This window comes from Varanus komodoensis, unplaced genomic scaffold (genome assembly GCF_004798865.1).
Source record: "Varanus komodoensis strain SLA01 unplaced genomic scaffold, ASM479886v1 scaffold43, whole genome shotgun sequence".
NCBI classification, from domain to species: domain Eukaryota; kingdom Metazoa; phylum Chordata; class Lepidosauria; order Squamata; family Varanidae; genus Varanus; species Varanus komodoensis.
Window position 1 is genome coordinate 6,190,201 of NW_025335985.1, and position 23,320 is coordinate 6,213,520.

A 23,320-nucleotide genomic window follows, 5' to 3' on the forward strand; every position below is an offset into this window, starting at 1 on the left:
GGGCAGAAGCATGAAGGAAAAAATATGTAGTCAGGTACACAGAACTTTGGACTTTGATAACACTCATCTTTGAACACTTCCTGGCTTTTAGGAAGATTTAGCTGCCCCTTAACTAACTACCACTTCAAGCAAAGGTTACAGCCAAAGGGATTTTCAGGTGGAACATACTTTTATTAAGTTCCACCTGAAATGTAATAAAAGTAAGTTTTATAATTTATACTTATACTACACTATACTTAAACTAACCAAACACTACACTATACTTACACTAACCAAAATTAGTAAAGGGAAAATGCCTGGATTTCTTTCTTTTTATTGTAGAAATACTATTTAGAACATCACATCAAACTAACATGGGGGAAACGGTTGCTAAAGGATCTAAATAGTTTCAACAAAAAAATATTTTCTTGAACATCTCTTTGTCTCAAAGACTCCTAATAGCCCTTTCTAAGGCTAAGAGAAAGGAGCGTTTTCACCTGAATACCAGCTTCGCTGTTCACAAAGGCCTAGTGAGCTTCAGACGGTAAGAGCCTGCTTTATTCCAAAGTAAGTTGTGTTTACACAGAGTGTGTGGTGACTATGGCACGCGGTCTTTTCACCTCTGAGTGCGGCATAGGTCACCTGGGCCAGGCACTGGCATGTGCAGATGCCTGTTCTCTCACTCATGCTTTCCCTCCCTGCGCACTTACCATGCAGTCACCCTGTTCAGAAAGACGCGCTCCCCATAGAGAAGGCATTCAGCTGCTGGCGCTAGCCAGGAAAGCAACTGGGGACAGGCTGGAGGTGAGGGAAGGACTTCCCTTGGTGGCCTCTGCACTGGAGCCGGCAGAGGGAATTCTAGGCTTCCCTGCACCAGCGCCAGCCAGGGAGAGTCTTAGTGGGGGGCCCACAGCGCCACAGGCCTTCTGTCATGGAAGCGACCGGTTGGCTTGTTATCAACAATCCTTGGTATGTTAACCGTGCGTTTTTGAAGACATAGTGGGAGCAAACTTTGGGTTCTCCATCCCCCAGCAGCCCAGCATTCCGGGTGCTGCTGGGTTGTTTGCTGCAAGGAGGGAGCCAGCATGCGCATTCCCACTGCATTCTCAGCAACTCGTGGTTAATAAACCACGGACTGCTGCGGATACAGAAACAGGGTCGATTTCTGCTGCCCTGCTGTCTTCACCAGGGTGGGTGTGATTTAAATCAAATTGATTTAGAATAGTCGGTAAGACTAGATTTAAATCATGGTTCTACATAATTTGTATACATGCCTGCCTTACCCGTAGATAGGGGTATTTCATTAAAATATTCCCAAACTGGGTTTCTTTGATGGCCTGCTGCCATTACCAGGGAAATAATAATATGATATACCTCAGTTTCTATGCAAAACGAGCCACAGAACTGTGCAGGACTCTGCTCACTTTCATTTTTCCTGCTTGCCCCTCCCTGCTCACACTTCGCTTCTTGCGCAGATCTATTCTACTCCCAACAATCTTCCTCTATTCATAGATTTTTTGGAAACTTAGCACAAGAGGCGAAGGATTGATTCTGTGTACATAGATTTGCAAAGGAACAATGGAATTTTCTCAACTTTTGCTCCACTCTATTTTATAGCATTTTTTGCTTTGAAGAAGAGGCATGTGATCTTTGCAGACACAAACTCAGTTTTGAGACCTGTAAAACCAAGCATCTGTGATATTGTCTTCTAGACAGAGAAATTGCCCAGTCATTTTACCTCTGGAAGAGCATGACATTGTGAATGGAGTAATGGAATTCATTTGCCAAAAAAATTAAACATTGCATGAATTTAAACACTCATGCTACAGCATTAAAAACTAATCCTTATTTCATGATATACCTTTGGACTATAATGTATCTTAAATAGAAAACTACTTTTAGATAGATTTTTTCCTCAGGAAGCATTTCATTAAAAATCCAGTTTAAATTTTAAAAATGCTTTTTTTTTTTTTAATCCACCCTGGTCTCCACACAATGTGTGCACACATAAATAACCTTGAACATAGATTTTTTGGGCTAGATATAATTAATTTTGAATTATACATTCAAGATAATAATACATGTAAGACACTTATTTAGAATTTCTAGCATAAACCTGTTTTGGTATCTGTATATCAGATCTAATATTCATACCCATTAAAAGTTTTTGTTTTTCAGCTAACAGGCAGGAAATATTTAAGTATTCTTTTGGCTTTGAATACAATTGTGCGCACATCACTTGAATAATTCTTGAATTCAAGCTATAGCTCAATATTCATTTAGTATGCATTTCATCTTGCCAAATAGTTTTTATAATGTAGAATTCAGTAAGAATCTGCTTGTGTCTTCCTTTTAATGCAACATTTTACTCATTTCCATCTCCAAATTCTTTCATGCTTCTTAAGCATTTTTGTTGCTCTTCATTCCTGTGTTGAATTTTATGAAAATGCATCTTGCATTACTTTTGAAAAAGGTGAATTAACAATTTCTCAGCAGGTTTCCTAGCAATTCCATGTATGCTGTTCTCTTAAAATCCTTAACCTACTTTTGGTGTGGTTGGTGGTGGGGAATTTTGTCCATGCTTCCGGTTTGATGCATGAGGAATTCCTGGAACACCATAGTGCATAGGCCATGGAAATATCCTGTGCTATTATGTTAATTAGCACTTAGTGCTAGCAACTGCTAAGTGGTGTTTATTACCTTTCTCTTTAAGATTTGTGATGACACTCAGTGCTTTCTCACATCTGCAAAAACCTGCCACTGATTAGAAGCCCTTTTGTACTGTGCTTCAGGTGTGGGAAGGCTGGGAGGGTTAATGAGCCCAGAATTGTAAATTACTGTGCAATATGCTGTAGAAACCTCAAATAACACCCAATGATTCACAAAAGTGGTATTCTACTCTGTATATCACATTGTACTGTGTATATGTGTCCACCAGGAAGTCATTGAAATGAATGATACACCTTATACATCATATATTTATTTGGAAACAGTTCTCCACTTTTACAAATGGTATATTTCTGGTTTGTGAGCCGCCCCGAGGCTTCGGCAAATGGGGTGGCATAGAAGTCCCCTAAATAAATAAATAACTAAATAAATATTGAATACCCCAGTCCTAGGAGAACGTAGTTCACTCTTGAAAACTTTTGAGGTTTCTGGCAGGTGAGGAACTACTGTGCAGTGTCTCTGAGTTGTAGCAAGGAGGTACTGGTCCCATTCCTTGCGGTGGCCAGAATAGCCCTCCTGCCAGTTCTTTTGTGTACATGGTGCAAGCCCCAAGCTTCTGTTGTGTGACCGAGAAGCACTGTGTTTAGTTTTTGAACCAGCCATATCGGTCAAAACAATCAGGATAATCGGAGAAGATCCGGTTTCCTTGGAGATAAGGACAAGGTTAGTATGCAAAAATAGGGAAAGCACGGACTTTTGGTAGTCCCTTAACAAAGGCTCCTGAAGAAACTTAGCAGTCATGGAATTAGAGGGGAGGTCTTGTGGATCAGGAACGGCAAAAGTCAGAAAACTGTAGGAGCAAACGATACATCCTCTCAGTGGAAGGATATGCGCAGTAGGCCACCACTGTTCTTTTCTACCTGCGCATAAATGCTATGGAATTAGGCCTGAGCAGCGGAGTGGGTAGGAGGTGTTGCTGCATCTGGTGCTGGACTGGGATTGGGAGATCGGGGTTCGTGTCTCCACTCATCCATGGAGCTCTCTGGATGGTTTTAGGCCAGACTTTGAGCATAGCCTCTCTCACAGGGTTGCCGTGAGGATAAAACGGAGAGGAGGTGGACCCCATAAGCTGCCTTGGGTTACTTGGCGGAGGAAGAAAGTCTGGGCATAAATGCAGTGTCACAACAACAGCAGGTTTCACGAGCAGGTTGTGAGAGCCACAGTTATCCTGCAGTGTTTATCTTCAGCGTCTCTGCATTATTGTTGCTCTTTCTGAACAGGATTTCTTTAGGTCCAGCTACCATTAAGTGGCACCCAGGATCCCTAGCTTCATTTGCTTTCACATTGCAAAAAGATTGCTCCTGGATTGGGTCTCCATTAAAACACAAGGGCAAAGGTGTTGGTTAATTGAAGAAAATTATGGCGTTGCTTTGTAAGGGTGCTTCTTGTCTGTTTAATTCTTACCAGTTTGTAGAAGCTGAATGTTGGCGTGACACGTGGTGAGGCTGAAGGTGAAAGATGGCAATTAGCATGAAATTGCATGGCTGCCTGAAGACAATAAAATGTATAACTTAATGTTCCTTGAACAAAATCCAATTACAGGTTAAAAGTATAATGGAAAATTGGAAAATTAAATGCTCGGTTAATGCAGAGAAAGAAATATGAGGAAAGTATTTGGACCATCATGTGGGTGGAAGGTTGGAAACAGAAGGATATGGAGGTGGAACTTAACTGCAGCACAAGACGTTCAGCAGCAGTTCTCTTGTGTGCACCAGTCAGTGGGGAACATGGGTGGGGAGGTGCTGTTCCTCCTGTCCTGCTGGTGGGTCCTCGTGGACATAGTGTGAGCGGAATGCTGGACTGGGTGGACCTTTGGCTTAATCCAGTGTGGCTCTTCTTACGTTCTCAACAGCAGAATTTCCCACCCTGTGATTGCTTGTAGGAGGAGGATCGGGAGGAGCATAACCCTTCACCTGAGAGCCAATATCCTAAAATTGGAAGGGGGCTTGCCGATCACCTAGTCCAACCCTCACTTTTTGCAGGCCGTGTCTCCACTGCGTCTGTTTTATATGTTGGATCTGAGCATGTAGTGGGGAACCATGCGTGCCATCAGTCCCCTAAATCAGACCTGGTAATACAGGCACATGTATTGTCTAGGAAGGTGGCGAGGTAAGCCTGATTGTCAGGGGGAAGTCAGCTTCTGTGTAAGAGCTGAAGTCTCTGTTTCTGTATAAATGGATAGACTTGGGGATGATGAAATATTGGATGAGACAGTGGTATCTCTTGAGTAAGCCAGCCTTTGTCCGTAAACATCTTCAGGCATTCATGATTGGAGGGAGAACCTAACTCAGTGATAAAACACATGCTTGGCGTACAGAAGGTCCCAGATCCCTGGTCCAGTGGCAGGAAAGGTGTCTGGGGCGCACGGGTGCCAAGTTGCCTGTCCCTGAAGTAACAGACATGTAAGTGGATGTGGCAAGAAATGGGTGCGACGGGCGATTTGCCGCACCAGCATCCAGGCCCAGAGGATATTTGCACACTAGATTGCTTCAGAGAAGACGAAGCGGCCCGGCCCGGCCCGGCTCTGCCCCCCAACAGTCAGAGCTCTGTGGGTGGTTCACGACAACATAGACTTTAGAAGACATGGAATAAGAGGACAGGCCCACTTTTGGATTGGTACCTGGATAAAGGGCGAGAAGCAAAGAGCTGGAATAAAGGAAGGAAGAAGTCGGGCTCTCCATGGCTCTGTACCAGGACCAATAGTTAGGTTCATAACTGACCCAGTTGAGCCACGAGCGGGCCACGTTGCTGAGGTTTTATTTACAGTGGCAAAAACAATTTGTCCATAAGGATCTCTTCAGAAGATCAGCCTTAAAATGACAAATGTAGGCTGATAGAGATAAGTGCGATGTGATGGACATTGGGACCCCCCCAAACCCCCCCCCCACAGATTTCACAAATGTACTGTTGGAAGCTGAGCTGGCAGTGACTGATGAGGAACTTGGGTCGTGCCGGATAGCCCAGAGAAAGATCAAGCGGAGTGTAGCAGATGCAAGGGGAAACCCCGTGCTCGCTATTGCTGAGAAAGGGGTCGGGTGGGAGAGGGATCTCACGGCCAGTGCTGTGAATGACCGCATACAAATCTGTAGCGCAGCCCCCTTGGGCAATGATGCGCAGACTATTCTGGGACCAGAAAAGGATGACCAGCATCTTCAGGGGGCTGGAGGCAATTCTTCTATAGAAAGGGTCACAATGCCTGCGGCTGTTTCTTTTGGAAACAGATGAATGAGCAGGGGGACAGTAGGAGGAGAGAGGCTCATTGAGCCGTTTGGTCTGGAGAAAAAGGACTTCTTCCAGTGTCAAAAAACAAAGCAGTGGGCACTGTTGCAGGGCTTCAGTGAGCGCATTCCTGATCCGCCCCTTATAGCCTGGAAGGGAAACAGCCAGCTTCCATTTTACACCTTGTAGGAAAAGTTCAAGGAGTACTTTCGGCGCCAGGTGAAGACCTTTTTATTTAAACGTCATTTTAATTGTTAACAATATTTACTTATTTATCTGGCCAGGGCGACTTCTTTTCTTTTATAACTTTTCTTTTATAACTTCTTTTATATCGTTTATATTTTTTATTTATTTTATATTATTAATTTTAATTTTATATTGTTATTTTTGTATTGTATTGTATTTTATTGTGTTGTAAGCTGCCCCGAGGCTTCGGCAAGGGGCGGCATAGAAATGTAATAATAATAATAATAATAATAATAATAATAATTTCCCATGTCCTACTTTCTAACCATACTGTTGTACTGGTTGGTATAATGACTAAATTGTAGCTAACTACTGCAACTTCCAAATGTTTTGTATCAGAATGGTGTTCACTTTAATTGCAAATGTAGATGCAAATGTGTTTGCTCATGTTTCTTTCCATATGTGGAGTGTTCCCTATTCTAAGATGTTTGTAACCAGAGCATGGTGGTGGTCTTAGTGCCACAGATGTTTAGACCTAAGCACCAGCAGTGGCTTGAAGGGATAAAATCTTTGCCAAAGTCGCAGGGGTAAATGTTAACTTAAACCTCTGACATCTTAAAAGTAGTGCTGCTGACAAAGTCTGTGCTTCACCCTTCATTCTTGCACACCTTTTTGCAAATATGGCATAATTTGAACACAAATTCGAGAACAAGTTATTCGTATGTCTCTACTGAGTTTATTGGAAGCGATAGTTAAAACAGCTTCTCGGGCCAAATGGAGTTGTGGGCTATAAATAGCCTTTTGCCTTGTCCATCTGGCTTGCAGATATATGGATGGCTCTTGTGCAGCCCGGAGAACTCCCCTACATGAAAGAGGTGTGCCTGCAAGCAGCTAGATGTATTCAGCTTGTGTCTGAGTCAGCGGATTTGTATAAAGTATAATACTGGACTGGATGCTGTGGATCGCTGAGAAAAGCCCTCTGTTTGGACATTAAGCTAACTGTGAACCTCGTTGTTCCCGTTCTTGTCTCTCTTCTGACTGGAATCCACAGAGTTTGTCTTCAGTATGCTTTCTGACTGCGCTGCCAGTATTACTTCAGAATAAAGCTTTAACAAGTCAGAATGTATTCTTTAAATCTTGATTTAAAAATTACACACAAAGAAGTACTATTTCTGGTTGCTCTAACAGAGGAGCCACTGTGCGGGAGTGGTTAAGAGAGTTGGACACACGCATGTGATCGGGGTTTCGCATCCCGCTTGGTCACGACACTCACTGGGTGGCTTTGGACCAGTTGTGGACCCTCAGCCTGACCCTCCTCAGTGGGTGGTGGCTGTGAGGATCAAATGGGGAGGAGGAGGACCTTGTGAACAGCCCTGGGTTCCTTCCAAGCAGAAGAAAGGAGGGATATAAACGTGATTTAATGGTGATAATATGGCATTGGAGGAGCTTTACCTTGTATGGTCCTTGCAAGACTCAGCAGGGTACAGAGCAGGGCTCCTTCCAGTTTGCGGTCCTCCAAATTAGGTTGCACTCCAGCTCCCGTGAATCCCAGCCAGCATGACCAATGATTCGGGTTGATAGGAGTTGTAGTCCAGCAACATCTGGAGTGCCCCACCTTGGAATAGAAGATGCGGCATTTGGTAGCATTGGCATCGCTCCTTTCTGGTTACCTCAAGAGTTCCTTGCTAACTTCTGGCGAACAAAATCCAGCCAAACCAGCAGTGTTTCTCTATTGTAGTAGTTCGGAGCCGAGTGTGGATCCTTGAATAACCAGAAGCGCACCATCCACACGAAAGCAGGAGGTGTCAGCAGACTTGGGAAGGCACAAGTACCAAATCTTCAGGCAAGGCCCACACAGGAAGGTCTCTCCCAGAGCAGCCCAGTGAGAACTGGACGTGCTTGGCGGCTGCTGTGCGTTGAGCGATGTGGTGTGAGGAGATGAGAAAATCACGTGGGCGAGGAAATGCGGTGGAGTGGGACCCGCTGTCATGACAGAGGGGACGCGCCATATAGCAGCACGCTGCCGTGGGCCATCCGTGTGTTATCGCTGTGGCGCTCTTTGTGAAATAGAGTTGCGTTTTCCTTGGACTGATCTCATCGTAGTTCCGAGGCAGCTCCAGTCTGGTCCCCTTGCACTGAAATGGGTTTGCTTGTGGCCGCACGAGGACTCCATGGCCCTCCCCTTCTGTGCCTTCCGGACGATGTGACTGTCAGGTAACTGCACCGACCAGGTGGCCTCGCTCAAGAATGATCGTGAGACTCTGCTGTCCTCACGGAACGCTTTCGAAATGTCGCAGTGGCACCATGTTATGCCTCTGGTGTGGCAGACTGGAAGATCGGCCAACACTCAGGTTGTTACGGGCGTGGCAACTCACTCCTTAACAGAACAGTGGTCCTGCCCTCCCCTGATTTTAGTCGTTAGGATCAAAATTTCCAACCTGAGGCCTGCGGCCCAGTAGAATAGCTCTTTTGATAGGAGTGTGTCGAATCAGCGTTCTCAGTAAGATGCGTTCTGCAGTTGCAGCCCGAGTTGGAGCCGGCTCTCCTGGTTACGGCAGGGGGAAACGGGCAGGCTGCTGGCTCACTCTGGCCTTCTCAGTACGGTGGAAATGCTTCCTGAGTCACTGCAAGAAGTGCTTTGGGGCTGAACGCTTCTCGAATGTGAATCAGTTGGGCCAAAGAGGAAGAGGAATTCTGGGGTTTATCTTCAGGTCAGTGCCTTGGAGTTTGATGGAACAAAAAGGTATTTTTGAAACATCATGCAGAAGGTGGAGGAACAGCCAAAAATGCCTCCAGTGCTAACTAGCATGACAAATGGATTACACACAGTAGCGGCATCCGTTGCTTCACATGACACATCTGCCTCTAAGCCCAGAGCTTGTTGTATCCTGTTTGTATCCAGAAAGTCCTCATTGTTTAAAAAGACGCTCCTCTCCATTAGCACAGTTTAGCTTTTGTGGCCTGGCATACCACTCCGAGGTCCAGATCTTAAGTCAGTTTTTTTTGGGGTCAACTTCTGGTGCAGGGGTGTGCTTGTGGAATTCGGATATTCCAAAATGCTTTTGAAAATAGTGCCCTGTCTTGCATATAGTGGGATGTGCGTTCCTCCTTTCCTTCCAGTGATTTTCATTGCTGATTTTAAAAATTGCATGCAGTGCATTACACCGCACATTAAAATGTGCTGTGCTGCTGCAGGGTTTTCTCCAGGTAAGCCCAAACAGTCGGTTTGCACAGCCTAGAGCAGCCCCCTCCTCTGCTTGGCACCATTCTCAGCCGGCAAGGCCAGTGACTGGAAATCGACCAACCTCTGTGGGTCGGCTATTTCTTAGAAGCATTTTTATGCCACCTTTGTGCCAAGAAGGCTCCCTGAGTGCCTTACCTGCAATGCAATGAACAAGGCTTGTCCCTGCTTGTGGGATCGTGCTGCTAAAAGGAGATGACACACCAGGAAAGAGGAAAGGGGAGGGAAGAGGGGGAGCTTTTCTCCCTCTGCACGGCTGATGGAATGGCCCTGGTCTCCCTTTTACCTTCCTCAGCTCAGCCTGGTGGCCTGGAATGATGGAGTTGCCATCCAGCACATGCCGAGAAACCCAGCTTGGGCGGCGGCGGGGGGGGGGGGGCTGGGATAGCGTGCACCGCCTCCATAGCCAGTGCGCAGCGCACTCAAGTGGAGCACTCGAAGTAGTGGGAAGCCCCGGGCCTCCCTGATGCTGCCAATCCGCTCGGAAGCTAAGCGGGGTCGAGCTCGGTGAGACTCTGGGTGGGAGACTTGAGCATTGAGTGGGGGGCGGCTTGGACCCAGTGGCCTTCTGCGTATATGATTCTGTGAGTGTCTGCATAACTTCTGGAAGATCAGATTCACGATGTCCTGACATTAGGTTCTGATAGCAATGCCCTTCCCCAGCTGCTGCTGCTCCCCCCCCCCCCCCAATAAATTCCTCAAAACAACCTGGTTTTGATCTGTAGAAGTGAAGCTTCCCCTTATCTGGCGTGCTCTTTGTTGTGCAAAGAATCCGCTCACATACTTGGATACCAGGCTGGACTGGCTGGACTCTCACTTCTCTGTTTGCTGACAAGAGCCTTCCATTTTCTGGGCACATTTGACAGGCTGTGCAGAGAGTCTGGGCAGGAGAGGGGCTGCCGAGGGAGTGGCGCGCTCCTCTCCTGCGGGCCCCGGCCGTCACGTGCCCTGCACACGTACAGCCAGATCTCGGATTTGGTCACCTGGACCTCCAGCATTGCGGCCTTTGCGCTATCCCTTCCGAAGAGCTCTGGCAGTCGCTGAGCCGGGAACGTGGCGACTGGCGTGATTGCTAGTGAGCAGCCTCCACATGTGGCGTAATCTGGACGTTTCGGTGGTAGAGAACTTGGGTAAGGAGTAAGATGATAGCCAGCACCGGGGTTGGGATAGTGGTCTGAGGCGCCGTGGTGGCAAAGAGCTGCCCCGCCACAGAAGCCCCACCTCCACTGCACGCGGCTTCCACGTCTCCTGATACTTGTGTGTAGCTCTGACTGTGGTGTGCAGACCCTTGCTCTTGTGCCAGCTGTCGTGTGTGTTGAACGCAGGCAGCGGAGTAGATGAAGGGGTCGTGTTGCCTTCTTGTGGCATATACGGGAACCTGCATGAATATCTACAGATTAATTTGACCGGAGGAAAAGTGGCAGAAGTATCTGGAGAAGTTCACTAATTCTGTTTTCAAAAATGTCTTGCAGGTTCTAAATGGCTTCTAGGAAGTCGGGGTCTGACTTTCATGGTAAGTGAAATGCAAATCTTACGTTCTGCGTTTCTTCGAAGGGAGATGCTCCACCGACTCTTATTAGAGGAATTGTTTTGTACCAGGATTTCATTCATGGAAACAGTTGGCTCTTCTGCATTGAAGCACTTACATGCCCCTTCTGAGATGTACATGGTTGCAAAGCAGTTTACAAAATGATGAAAATAAGAGGATATCAGGAAAGATTTATTCCAGAATACAGTGGCACCAGACATACAATTAAAAGCCAAATAGCCCCATCCGTCATTATGACACTTGCTGAATTCCTGAATCATTTTTCACCTGGTATTGTAAAGACAATGGCAGATGATGCTTGGCGTGTGAGCTGCTCCGGGGAGTCAGTCCCAGGGCAAAACATCTGTTTTGGTCGGGCCTGTAACTTGCAATGAGGTGAGGCAGCATCTCTGTCCACAGAACATTAAAAATGGCTCAGAGACATTCACTTTGCCCGGTGACCTGGCAGTAATGAGCTCAGTCTGGCTAGGGCAGCCCTCGCGAGCCGGTTGCTTATCTTAGGAAGTGGCCTGAGCTGATGGGGAGAGAATGCCCCTGGTTGGCAGGCAGTGGCCCTTGTCCAGGAGGTGCAGCTGAAAACATGCCAGCAGCTGAGGTTGGTGCAGGGAGATTGCGGGGAACGCATAATTAGCTACTGCGTGCGGGTCCTGTCTGTCTGAGCAGTGCCTGCGTTTTCTGAAGTCGAAACATAGAAGAGTCGAGTTGGAAGGGGCCTTCGGCTCCAATCCCCCTGCTCAGAGCAGGACTATGAGCTAAGCTGCCCCTCTCAGATGGCAGTCCAGCTGCCTCTTGGATGATATAATCGATCTCATAATTGTATTTCCCCCCTGGTAAGTCCCATTAAAAATGTCATCACAAAATGACATTAACTTGGAGGTTTGCCCTGCATGCAGCCCCAGGCAGTTCGAGCCTCATCGCTGCCCTGGTCATGTAATGTTGTTGTGGCAATCAGAACGCTTCAGCGGTGGTTGTTGAGGGAAATACTTTGCCTTCATCAGTGCAAAACAAATGGCTTGGACTGTTGTTGAAAAAGCACGGGGGATGGGAGCACACACCCCTTTTCTCCCCAGGCACAAGTCTTTGTTGACCCCTTGCTGAATACAGGATTTAAGTAAGGTTCGCTTTTTGCCCCCTTTCTGCTCCCGGCAGCTTTACTTCCAGCTACTTGAAATCCTTATTGGTGGTGGGGATTGAGCCTGGGCTTGTGTGCCTGCAGAGCTGTGCTCTGCCACCACTGAGCTGTGCGGGAGCCGGCCCCAGAGCAGCGGGTCCCTGTGGCAGCTGCCTTCTAGTGCACAAGGCATGCAGCTGTGGGAGAGAGCAAAGCGCGCGCTTGCGCTTGTGGCAGCGGAAGCAGCCTCGCACCTCTGCCCTGGGAATTCCCTCCTTGATGATGCATCAGCACTCAGACACTTGACTGTGTATTTCCAGGCTGTGACTCGGAGTGTTTGTCTCCCGTGTAGATCAAAGGGGATCGTAATATAGAAGAGGAATAATATATAAGACTTCAGTCTGAGAGCACAATATTAGACAGTGTTGCTGGAAAAAGGGGGCAGGGATGCATGGCAGTGGAGCAGGTGAATTTAGGAGTTCAGTTTCCAGCAGGAGAAGCTTTGTGTGCGCGCTCACAGGCCGTCTGGGCAGCCGGTAGGGTAAAATCCAAGGCAGTGGGACATTTCCCTCCCTCCCTCCGTGTTCGTTATGCCTTAGTACAAGGCATGGCGGGCGGGGGGGGGGGGACGGGGAGTGGTGTGCTTAGGGAGAGTTGGCAGGGTGGAGCCAGAGGGAGCCGCCCTCTGGCCTTGTGCATGTCCCCAGCGTGTGCCCCCATGAGCTGCACCGGCTCTGGTGCTTCCCAAAGAGGAAGCTCTTTTCTTCGCTTCCTGTCAGCCCCTTCCCCTTGCCTGTGCTGTGCAAGATCGTAAGGATGTAGCGAGAAGAGGCTTGCTGACGGCAGCTACCACAAATGGGGACCGATCCTGAGTGGGGCAGCGGATCAGCAGCAGGGTGTGCCTGCTCATCTGTTGCTCTGCTTTTGCTTTGGTAGAAGTCTGAAGTGACTCCGTGGAGTTCGCAGGCAGTCTCCCACCCGGAAGATACCTGCTCAGCTTGAGTAACAGCGGTACATGACTTCAGAATATTTCCTTCGAACATAAAAAGGAACTTGAATTGCAACTAAAGCAGCAATATGTGGGTTCTATCAGTTTTAGGAATGAACAGGAAGAGGCTTTCATTAAAGAAAAAACAATGACTGAGCAGCCTGGAATGCAGGTGTGCCCAGCAGAGCCTCTGAAATGCCCGTGAAGCTAGTTGGAGGACTCCCTTTTAATAACCAAAACAGAAGCCCTGGACCAGGTGGTGCACAACAGATTACTTCATGCTTGCCTGGAATAGTCGGGAGGCGGGAGTGGGGGCGGGGGGTAAGCAGGTGCCACTGACCGAAAGGAGCCAGATATGTCTGCCCTCTTGATTTGCGGCTCAGCGCTGCTGGGCACAAGCAGAGGCCGTTGCCCACCGGGGAAGTGAATGTTCCTAAGCTCCTCTACCGTGGCAGCTTCCGCCATCTGCCGTGCTCACCAGAGTAGCTCTGTTTGCACTGGTGTGCGCCCATGAGGTGGCACAAGTCAAACCCTTGGGGGTTCTCTTGAGAAGAAACCGCGGCCCTGGTTTGCATGCAGTTTGCTCCGGAATGCCTTGGCTTTGTTTCATGTTTGCTCAAGATTTGGTCTAGGCTAGCAAAATGCTGACCTGTGTAAATGGAGTCGCTGCTTCATTCCCTCTCGTTAGGGCTCTTCAGTTACCTTGATGACGTTCCGTTCAAGATAGGAGACAAGTTCAAAGCACCAGCGAAAGTTGGCCTGCCCATTGGTTTCTCCTTGCCCGACTCTCCGCAGCTTGTGAGGGAAGCCCAGGTGAGTCTTTCGCTGTTCTGTGCAGGCCTGAGCGGGGTGAGTTGGTGCTGCGTTGACTCTCTCTGGTTCCCTTAAAACGGACCCGCTGTACTTGGGCAGCACCTGTGCTGATTCTTCCACAGCGCACCTTGAAGCCAAACAACCCAGAGGGTGGCAATAGCAAAATGCCTTTCCCTGTAAAATCTGCCAAAGGGAAATTGCTGGTCTGTTAAAGATAAGTAGCGCTTGTGAATGGGCACTTAGAGTAATTTCACATGTTTCCAAGATGCTCGTATCTCAGGGGAACTTGTGAAACTTGGAGGGCAGTTGGGGCACCTGTTCCCCCCCCCCCATAAAAAAACCTGAGCAACTTGCTGGTGGGGCGGGTGGGGGAACAGGGCTTCACAAGCAAGGGTGACTGCGGTCTTTGGAAGCATTCGGGAAGGCAACTCTGACAGCTACCAAATGCCGGCAGCGGGGGATTTCCTTGAAGTGCCCTCAGGTGGGGCATGGGCCGGAGGAGAGCGTGCCGGGTCTTGCAGGGAAGCTCCCCCTGCCCATGGGCGCGCCCGCCTAGTTGTGAAGGAAGGGGGCGATGCCTGCCTGCCCTTTTTGCAGTTTGAAAATGAGTGGATCCAAGGGAAAAAATACTGGGCAACGTCTCCAAGCTGCTGCTGGGGCACTTTGGACAGACTGCCAGTAGCTGGCGAGAGAGAGGCCAACTGCAGGGTGTTTTCCTCGTTTCTCTCTTGCTGCTGCTGTTGCTCGTGGAAGTGACATGAATCGAGTGACAGAAGTGCGGGGAAGCCTGCCGGCTGCTCTCAGGTGCCACTTGGGGCGCTTGTGGTACTGCTGCGGTGCTTTCCCAACAGCTCCTTGGCAAAAGCAGCAAGGGGGTTTGCAGCTCTGGCCAAGGGGCTTCCCTTGTGACTTCACCTTCACCCCGGTGAGCTTTCCTGCAAAGCATCCAGGCGATGCCAGTGCAACACACAACCCGTATTGCTGCATGTGCAAAGAGCCTGCATATCGGAGGCTCTTTGTTAAGCCCGCGGCTGGCAACTCTGCCCACTGCCCAGGAGAGAATGGACGAAAGACGAGGCATCCTTCTTGACGCACGTGGAGCGATGCACCCCCTGAACAGCGCGTCCCCCTTGCTTTGGAAAGGGTGCTGTTGCCGTCACGGTGCCTTTGTCCCTCACCTTGGTGTTTCTCCCACTCTCTTCCAGTATGACTTCTCCTTGGAAAAGAGGACTATTGAGTGGGCTGAGAACATCAAGCAAATCCAAGTTGCCCAGCAAGAGGCCGAACGGAAGGCTGAGGAGAACATGGCGAAGGCAAAGGCTGCCCTGGAGGAGGAGATGCAGGCGGGCTTCTCAGACAGCCATTGCCCAGGGCCTGCCATGCCCCCTCCCATTAACCCCATCCTTGCCGCTCTGCAACACAACTACATACTCAAGCCCACCCCGGCCAACAGCAGCACTCTGAAGCAAAAGGTCCTGAGCCCACCGCATGTAAAGGCCGACTTCAACCCGGCAGAGTTTGAGTGCGAAGAAGACCCCTTTGACAAACTGGAATTAAAAACGCTAGATGACAGAGAAGAACTGAAAAATATTCTGCAGATTCATGTTGGCACCACGGGGCCAATCGTTGCCCAGCTTCTAGACAATAGCTCGCCCAAAGTCACGGCCGAATCGGTGCTGCAAGACCAGGAGGTTTTGGCGTCCTTAGAGAGGGCAGCGTTGGACCTCAAGCCCCTCCACAAGCCGAATGGCCTGGTCGCTCTGCCCCAGCTGGGGGACTGCGAAAAGATGTCCCTGTCGCCCATGACATCCGTGAGCAATATCAAGTCTCTCTCGTTCCCAAAGCTTGACGCGGATGAAAGTGACTTCCAGACGGCGACCCTGGTGAGCACGCACCGCAGTGCGTCCTGCCTCCACAACGGAACTTCCCCCCGCTCCTTGCAGAGCAAAAGAGCCAGTGAACTGAACGGGCACCACGTGGGAGGGCTCTCCGGCCTCAGCGTGGACGGTGGCCCGGAGATGCCGGCACTGTCCGCCACGTCCAGACTGCCTTCCTTGCCCACCTCAGTAGCATGTACAGAAGAGGTTCCGGGGCTCACCACAGCCACGGAGGTAAGCCTCGCGTGAGCGGAGCATGGGACCCTTGAGAGTGGGGCGGGGGGGGGGGCAGGCTGTGCTGGGGAGGAAGGCATCGAATTTGGATGACTTCTTGCGTGAAAAGGGAGTGCCTTGCTGCCCTTCCGTTGATGCCTGAGTTCCTAAAGCTGTTCTTCCTTCCTGGGACTGGCCTGTTGTGCCAGATCTCGCAGGAACGCAGATGGCTCGATCACTCAGAAAACAGAAGCCGCAGCGGCCGCCCTGGCCTGCCTGCTGCACAGTTTCCCTTCTCACCTTCATGGTGCGCGGCCTCCCCTGTCAGGTCGGCTTTGGGGCTGCTTTAGAAACGATGGCTTCCTTCAGGCTTCCGGGTGGCTTTGCAGCAGCCCTCTGCCACACACCTCAGCACGTTCAGGGGACATGGGAAGCCACACCGCACAAAGGGGAACGGAACCGTGGGGTGCGTGAGTGGCACACGGAGGGGGAGGCGGGAATGGGACGAGACGCTGCCGTGGGTTCTGAACCTGGCCGATGAGGCGCTGTGGGGGGTGGCTGCCATTTGGAATATGCAGCGCCACTCCTGGGGTGGTCACGTCATGCAAGCCCAGTGAGCACAGAGTATGCGAGGCTTACACAAGCCTGCTACAGAGTCGTGTGAGGATTGTTTAACCCTCACATAGCTGGCACTCTCCCGTATTATGCAACATGAGAGCTCTCAAGAGGGTCTTGCTTCTGTGACAGGGCATCTGTGGGCGCTGTGGCGCCTGGTGGACCAAACAGCTTGTGCTGTGTTGAAGCGTTTAGCATGCAGCCCATGACTCAGGACCGCCACCACTGCTTGTCCTGCAAAGCATCCGCACTCCTGCAGTTCCGTGATGCTGGTTCCGCTTGGTAGTTTGCGGAACAGGCCGATGAGGAAATTGGGAGTGTTCCGTTTGAATAGGGCCCCGTGTGTGTTTGTACTGCATTTCTGTACCACTCGATAGCTGAAGCTGTCCAGGGGTTTGCAGGAACGTGAAACTAAACACTTGCTGTGGTGCCCCCCCCCCCCTGATATCACGTGAAGTGGAACTGAACAGCGGTGGTACCCTGAAAGGGGAATTGTGAGCGATTGGCCAGCAGGCTGAAACGTTGCAGTGTCGTGAGACCGGATTTCTCTGCGGAGATTATTCTAGTTCTTGGCCTGTGTGGATTAAGCGTAATCCTATTGCACATCCTGGAAGTTATTTTTACAAGGCCCTGCCCTGCCTTGAGTCTCTGAAACACAGGTTTCCGCCTAAATGGGCTTGAGCTTCTTTAACGCCTTTCCTTGTGACTGGAGTCTTGCCTTTCCTGAGAGCTCTCCTCTTGGCTTGCCTTTTCCCATTAGGCGATCCCTTCATGGGGAATCTGCTTTCCCCGCAGCCATGTATCTCTAGCATGCCTGACTGCATGTCTCACTGATCTTCCTGACGACTTGAGGTCCCCAAGTCTGATGTGCTCGGAATCCAGTGGTTGCCTTTAGGGAAAGCTTGAAATGAGGCAGCAACGTTGGAATGTCTTAACTGATCTCCAGAAACAGGTTCAGGTTTAATGCCCAGTGGTCTCGTGGTGCTTGCATGGTGGGCTTTCGTGAGTCGGTTTGCCTGGCTAGTGAATGGATCAGTTCTGTTCTAAACTAGGACATGAAACAGAGCTCGCCTTCCGCAGTGAGTGCTGCAGGCCACGGCGTTCAGGTCAGGTGGCTGGCCAAGAACCCTCGGCTGCTTCCATCACCATCCGAGCAAGATCCCGCTGCTCAGTCCTCTTCCGTTGCCTCGGGGCTGCAGCAGGAGGACGGGGAATGCTTCCCGGCCGCATCCGCAGCACTGGGCGCCATGCAGTTCTTCCTCTGGTTCTGGATCCGAGTGTTGTTTTTAGTTTGAAGCTCCTTTGCAGCTGGCTTCAAGAGCCCCTTGGGACAATAAGGCTGGGTATAACTATTCTAAATAAAACAGGTGACTGAAATCATGAAGGGGCAATCCTATACATCCATTTTTTTAAACAGAAATAAGTTCCACCATTCCCACAAAAAGCTGGCGGGTTGTAGGCCACATCGTGGTTGAAACGTGCCTGAGATTGCACCCTAAGAGGAGGCCAGTGTAAATTGCAAGGCCTCCTCTTAGGCGTTGAAATTGAAAGCCTGTTTCCTGCTTTCAGCATGCCGGTTTCAGCTGAATTGAAACTTAGAGTTACGTAAAGAGCTAGTTCAAAATCTTAGGTCATTCAGCCGGGTGCCTTTTATACTGCGGAACTCTGTGCTTATAAACAAGGCATGCCCGTTTATTTATGGCATTTATTAAATGTATCACTCATCCTCCTGCCACAACCAGTCTTTCACATAGCTCGCGGTATTAGCTAAAATAGAGCTAGAAACAATCATGATTAAAAGACAGAGACAAAAGCACAGCAGTGCGGAGAGAGCGCTAGCCTGCAGGCTGTTGCAGTCGCGCTCAGCAGCAAAGGGGTTCACAGGGAATAAGAGTATTTGCCTACTGTTGGCAGGACAGTATAAACAAGGAAACCGAGACAGCAGGCTGATGTTTCAATCCTGTGTACCTTCTTTAGAAAAGAGTCCTCCTGAATCAAGTTGAACTTACTTCTGATAAGCATGTATAAGGTTCATCCATACTGGGTATTCGGAGCTTGCTAGACGCAGAGTGGCAGTTACTGGGGGGGAAAAAGTCTCTCTGAGATGAAAATGAAATGCCTTAACTGTGTACGGTAGAATCGTGACTACGAATGTTATTCCATCTGTAAGCACACTGTGGAACTCAAGTAGCTGGGGAATAAAGATAGTTCAAGATCCTTCCTGAGGAGAGGAGAATGATTTCAAATGTGGTGGTGTGTTTAAGCGCATTTAATGTGGCAAGAAAAAGCCAGTAAATGAGGTTTTCCCTTGATACTTCTCCTATTTCCTCACTGACCATTAAATGATATTAATTGATTGCTGAGAACCAAATGCTGTGGCCCTGGAAGAGTGTCCTGGGGACCAGTGAATATTTTGGATTCCTCTTTATCTGGCCATAGAGGCCCCTACAACCCTAAAAGAGGAAATCTGACTTTCGGTTCCTCCCCTCCCCTCTCTCAGCCAGCGAGTGAGCTGGACAAGAGACCCCCCCTGCCACTTTCATTTGGGAGGAAGGGGAAGGACAGCAGGCCAACCCACCTCCCGCCTCCTCCTCCTCCTGTTTCACTCTGCCTTGACCCAACTCCATCTTCACGGAAAAGTAGCAAATCAAACTGAAATATACACGACTAAAGTACAATCTATTGATTATTGGGCAGCCTAGAAGTATTTGTTTTCATTGGGTGAACATGAAGCCCATTTGGTCCATTTATGAGCATAAATTCTCTTCATTTACGTGGAAAAGCCCCCGTGAGAGGGCAGCCCACATTCAGTGCGGCAAGCTCTGTCCGGGCCCCTGGAGAGCCCAGAGCCATGCTGGCACCGGGGAGAGGAAGAGGTGCTCACCTCCCTCATTCCCTCCCTGGCTGGGTTTGGATGACCCGGCCCCCGTGGGAACAGTGGCCGGGGGCCCCACAGACCCAGCACCACCTGGAGTGCTCTTGGAAGACTGCCTTCGCCGCATCCCAGCTCCCCTCTGTCCCGCTCTCCAGCTCTTGGATGGTGCGGTGGTGCCGGAGGTGGGCTGCTCGGGCCGGTCCGTGCCGGCAGTGGCACGAGGTGAGGCATCCTAAGGCTGGGCTGCTTTTCCCAGTCGCTCCCTCCGTCCCCAGCCGTCGGAGGGATCATCGACCGCACTATAAGCAACCCAGGGCACCTGGCTGTTGGGAGTGGGAAGGACACTTGCTCTTGGCACGCGGTCTCATGGTCTGCGGACTGGAAGTCAGAGGAGGAGGTGCAGCAGGGCCAGGCCTGGAATGTGGGCCGGTTCCAGATGTTGAGCTGAGGGAGGCGGAGGCGCTTGTCTCGAGGCCTGGCTCCCCAGGTGCTCCAGCAGCCTCCGAGCATAGCCAAGATGCTCCGTTATTGCAAGGGGCCCTGGAACAGGGGGGTTTCCCAGAGGCAGACAAGGCAGGTATGCCTTTGAGTCCCATGACACGATACTGGTGGGGCGGGGGGGGGGGGCGCTCATTTCCAAAAGGGTGGGGCCCAGACATACTCCAAAGGAGAGTTCCTAGGAGTAAATACTGGACTGGGTTCAACGAACCGCTCTTTGTGCTTCTGGAACATGCTTTGGTCAATAAAGAACATTTTGCAAGAAAGGTCGGTGGCTCTGAATGGGCAAAAGGAGGGAGCCCAGCTCATGAGATGGCACCAGTAAGAGCACTGCCAAGTGTGCCTGTCGGGCTACCATGCTTATTCCCAGATAATTTAACATCGACCTAATATTTAAGCAAAGCTGGGCATTTATGGTTTTAAGTTAAACAATCAGATTCATACATACATATGTGTGTAGTTAAATAATTTTTAATCCACTCTGTTCCATGGGGGCTCAGAGAAAGACCCTCGTAAGACTCGGGATGGTATTGCCCGGATTCTAGCACATGGCCCCCAATAGCAGGTATAACAGCAGTGCAAGGACAAGATCATTCACCTTGTTCTTACCCAGAAGAGCAGTCTGTCCTCAGCTGTAACAGACAAGGTTTGAACTAAGATTGCATTTTCATCCAGATTACTTTAAAAAAGAAAAAGCATAACTCAAACTTCTGTGCAGACATAAAAATCTGCCTTAGGTTTTCTTCCAAAACAAGCCTGTCCTTATGTACCCTGGCCTTGGCTTATGAAAGCCGGAAGTGGTGCCCTGCAGAAGGCTTCACAGAGAGAGCGCATCCCGGCACTGTGCCGTGTGCCTTTGGTGTGGTCTTCTCAGATGAATGGGGCGGGGGAGGCTGGGACTTGGGGAGGCTGCACAAGCAGGTGTCTCCCAGGTGAAGATGAGGCTTGACACCCCCCCCCCCACGTGCTCCAGGTCAAGCCCATGGCTGCTTGCTCGGACAGCTCTCGCCACGCACTAGCGTGGTCCCGGCTTCTGTAGGCAAGATGTGATCCCTGCAGACGATCCAAGCACTGCATCTCTCTGCCTTGTCTCCAGATTGGAACTTCCAATTAACTTGTCAGTTTTGTGTGGCAGGGTAGTCAGGGCTATGGCTCTCTTTATTTACAGTATTTCTGTGCTGTTCTACATCCAGACAGACTCTGTACTGGTGAACAGTGTGAGGGTAATACAAATAAAAGAAGCAGAGCAGTACATTAAAATGTTAAAAACAACATGTTAAGACCATGGCTGTTCAGCAGGAAAAAGCTCCCTGGAATAAGGTTGCCTTTAGTTGGCACCTGCCGAACTTCCTTCGAAACGGGGCTGCCACACTGAAGCGGCTTCTCCTGGGGGACCCACATCAGGCCATGGGGGAATGCTTAGCTCTTTCCTACCCTGGTACCTTTTGGGGGCGCTCAGCCTGCTCTTCCTTCAGAGAGCGACAGGTGGTCTCCGTGGGGTTGGCAGGTGGCTTCCAGGTGTTGGCCAGGCTCGGCTTGCTCAGCAGCACGGCCCTGGCTGCCTTCGGGTGGTCCTCGGGGGGGCTGTGCATGGCACCAGGGGCCTTGGCCTTTGCCTCTGGCTGTGCCTTGGGCCCTCAGTGCAGGGTGCCTGGCTCAAGTGTGCCCGTGCAGTGCGGACTCCTCTGCCCTGGCCGGCGAGGGAGAGCCGTTTGCCTTCTCGTCCTCTGAAAGCATCTCTCTTTTTTTACCAGGTAACTCACCAAAGTTTCCCAGCATCTCAAGTGCCCAACGCCACCAGCTGTGCAAAGCGGCCAAGCGGCTTCTCATACGTAGACGTGCTCCAGGGCCTTTCTTCCAGTGAGCGGCAGTGTATTGAAACTGTTGTTAACATGGGCTATTCCTACGAGGCTGTCCTGAAAGCGATGAAGAAGAAGGGGCAGAACATAGAACAGGTGAGAGGAGTCCTGCTGCTGCTCTATCAGGTCACGAGAAGGAGGTGTGTGCAAGTTGAAGGGCAGCACCTGGTACGGCAGAGCCCAAAATTGCTGATTGGGAGGAGTCACGGTGCTCCGACGGAGGAAGGGACCTGCTAGCCAGGAAGCATTTCCAAGAGTGTGGCCACATCCAGTCGGCATTTATGTCTGACAGTGGCTGCTGTTCTTCATGGCCATTCAGATGTCAAGCCACCTTCTCAGCTCCCAGGTTCAGTCCTGGCACTTCTGAACAAAACAGAATTTGGGATATCAGGGACTGGTAAAGAATTCTTACCAGCGTTGTGTTATAAGGAAGAGCAAATTCTACTGGGCTAGGCAGTGGCCTGACCTGGTGTAAGGTCATTTTATGCATTCACCCTCCCCTTTCTGCAAAAGGGGCACTGCGAGAGCGGTCTGTTCCTCAGATTAAGGTCAGGTTGTGCCTCGCCACCCCTCAGCAAGCTTTTTACATAGACCTGCCACCAAGGTCCAGGGGCACAGATTCCTGATAAACTTGGAAAGACTAGAAAGCCAGACAAGTTTTGTTGGAATTCAGCATGCAGAGGAAATGTCTGAGTCGATTTCTTTCCTGTTCCTCCTGCAGGTTCTTGACTACCTGTTTGTCCATGGGCAGCTCTGTGAGAAGGGCTTTGACCCACTCCTTGTAGAAGCTGCTCTTGAGATGTACCAGTGTTCAGAGGAGAAGGTGAGTGTTCAGTTGCGCAAGGCGGGGCTGCGGAATTCCTGCTGTGCTTAGCTCGGCGCTTCTTGATGTGCTTTTTCCTGGTCCTCAGCTACTGCAGTGATCTTTGAATCCTCTGGTTTGTCTTTTGAATACCAGGAGCGTTCTGGTTACTCTTTCGTTGCGATCTGTCTTCAGCTGTCCTTGCCTCTGTTGGGCCAAGGTGGATCTGGCCATGACGACACGTGCCTTAGTTACTTCAAGATTGGACTGCTGTAATGCATGTCACATGGAGCTCCCTTTGAAAAGAATCTGGAAACTTACAGCTACATGAAATTAGCATGAAATTGAGTTGGCCTTTCAGTTCAGAGGAGACCTCTGTTGATTTGATATGTTTCAGGCCCCGTGCTGGTGCTAACCTTTATAACTCTAAACCGGTTGGGAGCAGAAATTCTAAGAAAGATTGCCTCCCCTTATGTGCGCTTGCCAGATCCCTGAAGGTCATTTGGCGAAGGCATCTGTGTGTCCCACCTCTTTCAGACATAAAGCTAGCAGGAACACAGGGAGGGCATGTCCATTTCCCTTCCCCTGGATATCTGTCAGATCTCCACCATGTTCTCTGTTTGCTGCTATGGAAGATTTGTTTAGCATGGCATCACACCTCTGTTACCGCTAACAGAGTCTTTCTTTTCTGCTTACCTATGTTCTTTTATTGTTGCGTTCTTATGAGTCGATTTCTCGTACAAGTGTTTTTTCATTGCTTTCATTGGC

At 49.9% G+C, this 23,320-nt stretch overlaps 1 protein-coding gene across 6 annotated transcripts in view; it reads left to right on the top strand.

The window, feature by feature from the left end:
* Positions 1–23,320, top strand: part of UBAP1 (ubiquitin associated protein 1) — a 63,869-nt gene that overhangs the window by 5,970 nt on the left and 34,579 nt on the right. For all 6 annotated transcript variants that reach the window (XM_044443826.1, XM_044443824.1, XM_044443828.1 and 3 more), the window contains exons 2-6: positions 10,825–10,865; positions 13,689–13,813; positions 15,019–15,924; positions 21,646–21,846; positions 22,472–22,573. In XM_044443826.1, coding sequence (XP_044299761.1) covers positions 10,832–10,865; positions 13,689–13,813; positions 15,019–15,924; positions 21,646–21,846; positions 22,472–22,573 — 1,368 coding nt within the window. In that variant the 5' untranslated portion in view covers positions 10,825–10,831. The remainder of the gene's footprint in view (positions 1–10,824; positions 10,866–13,688; positions 13,814–15,018; positions 15,925–21,645; positions 21,847–22,471; positions 22,574–23,320) is intronic.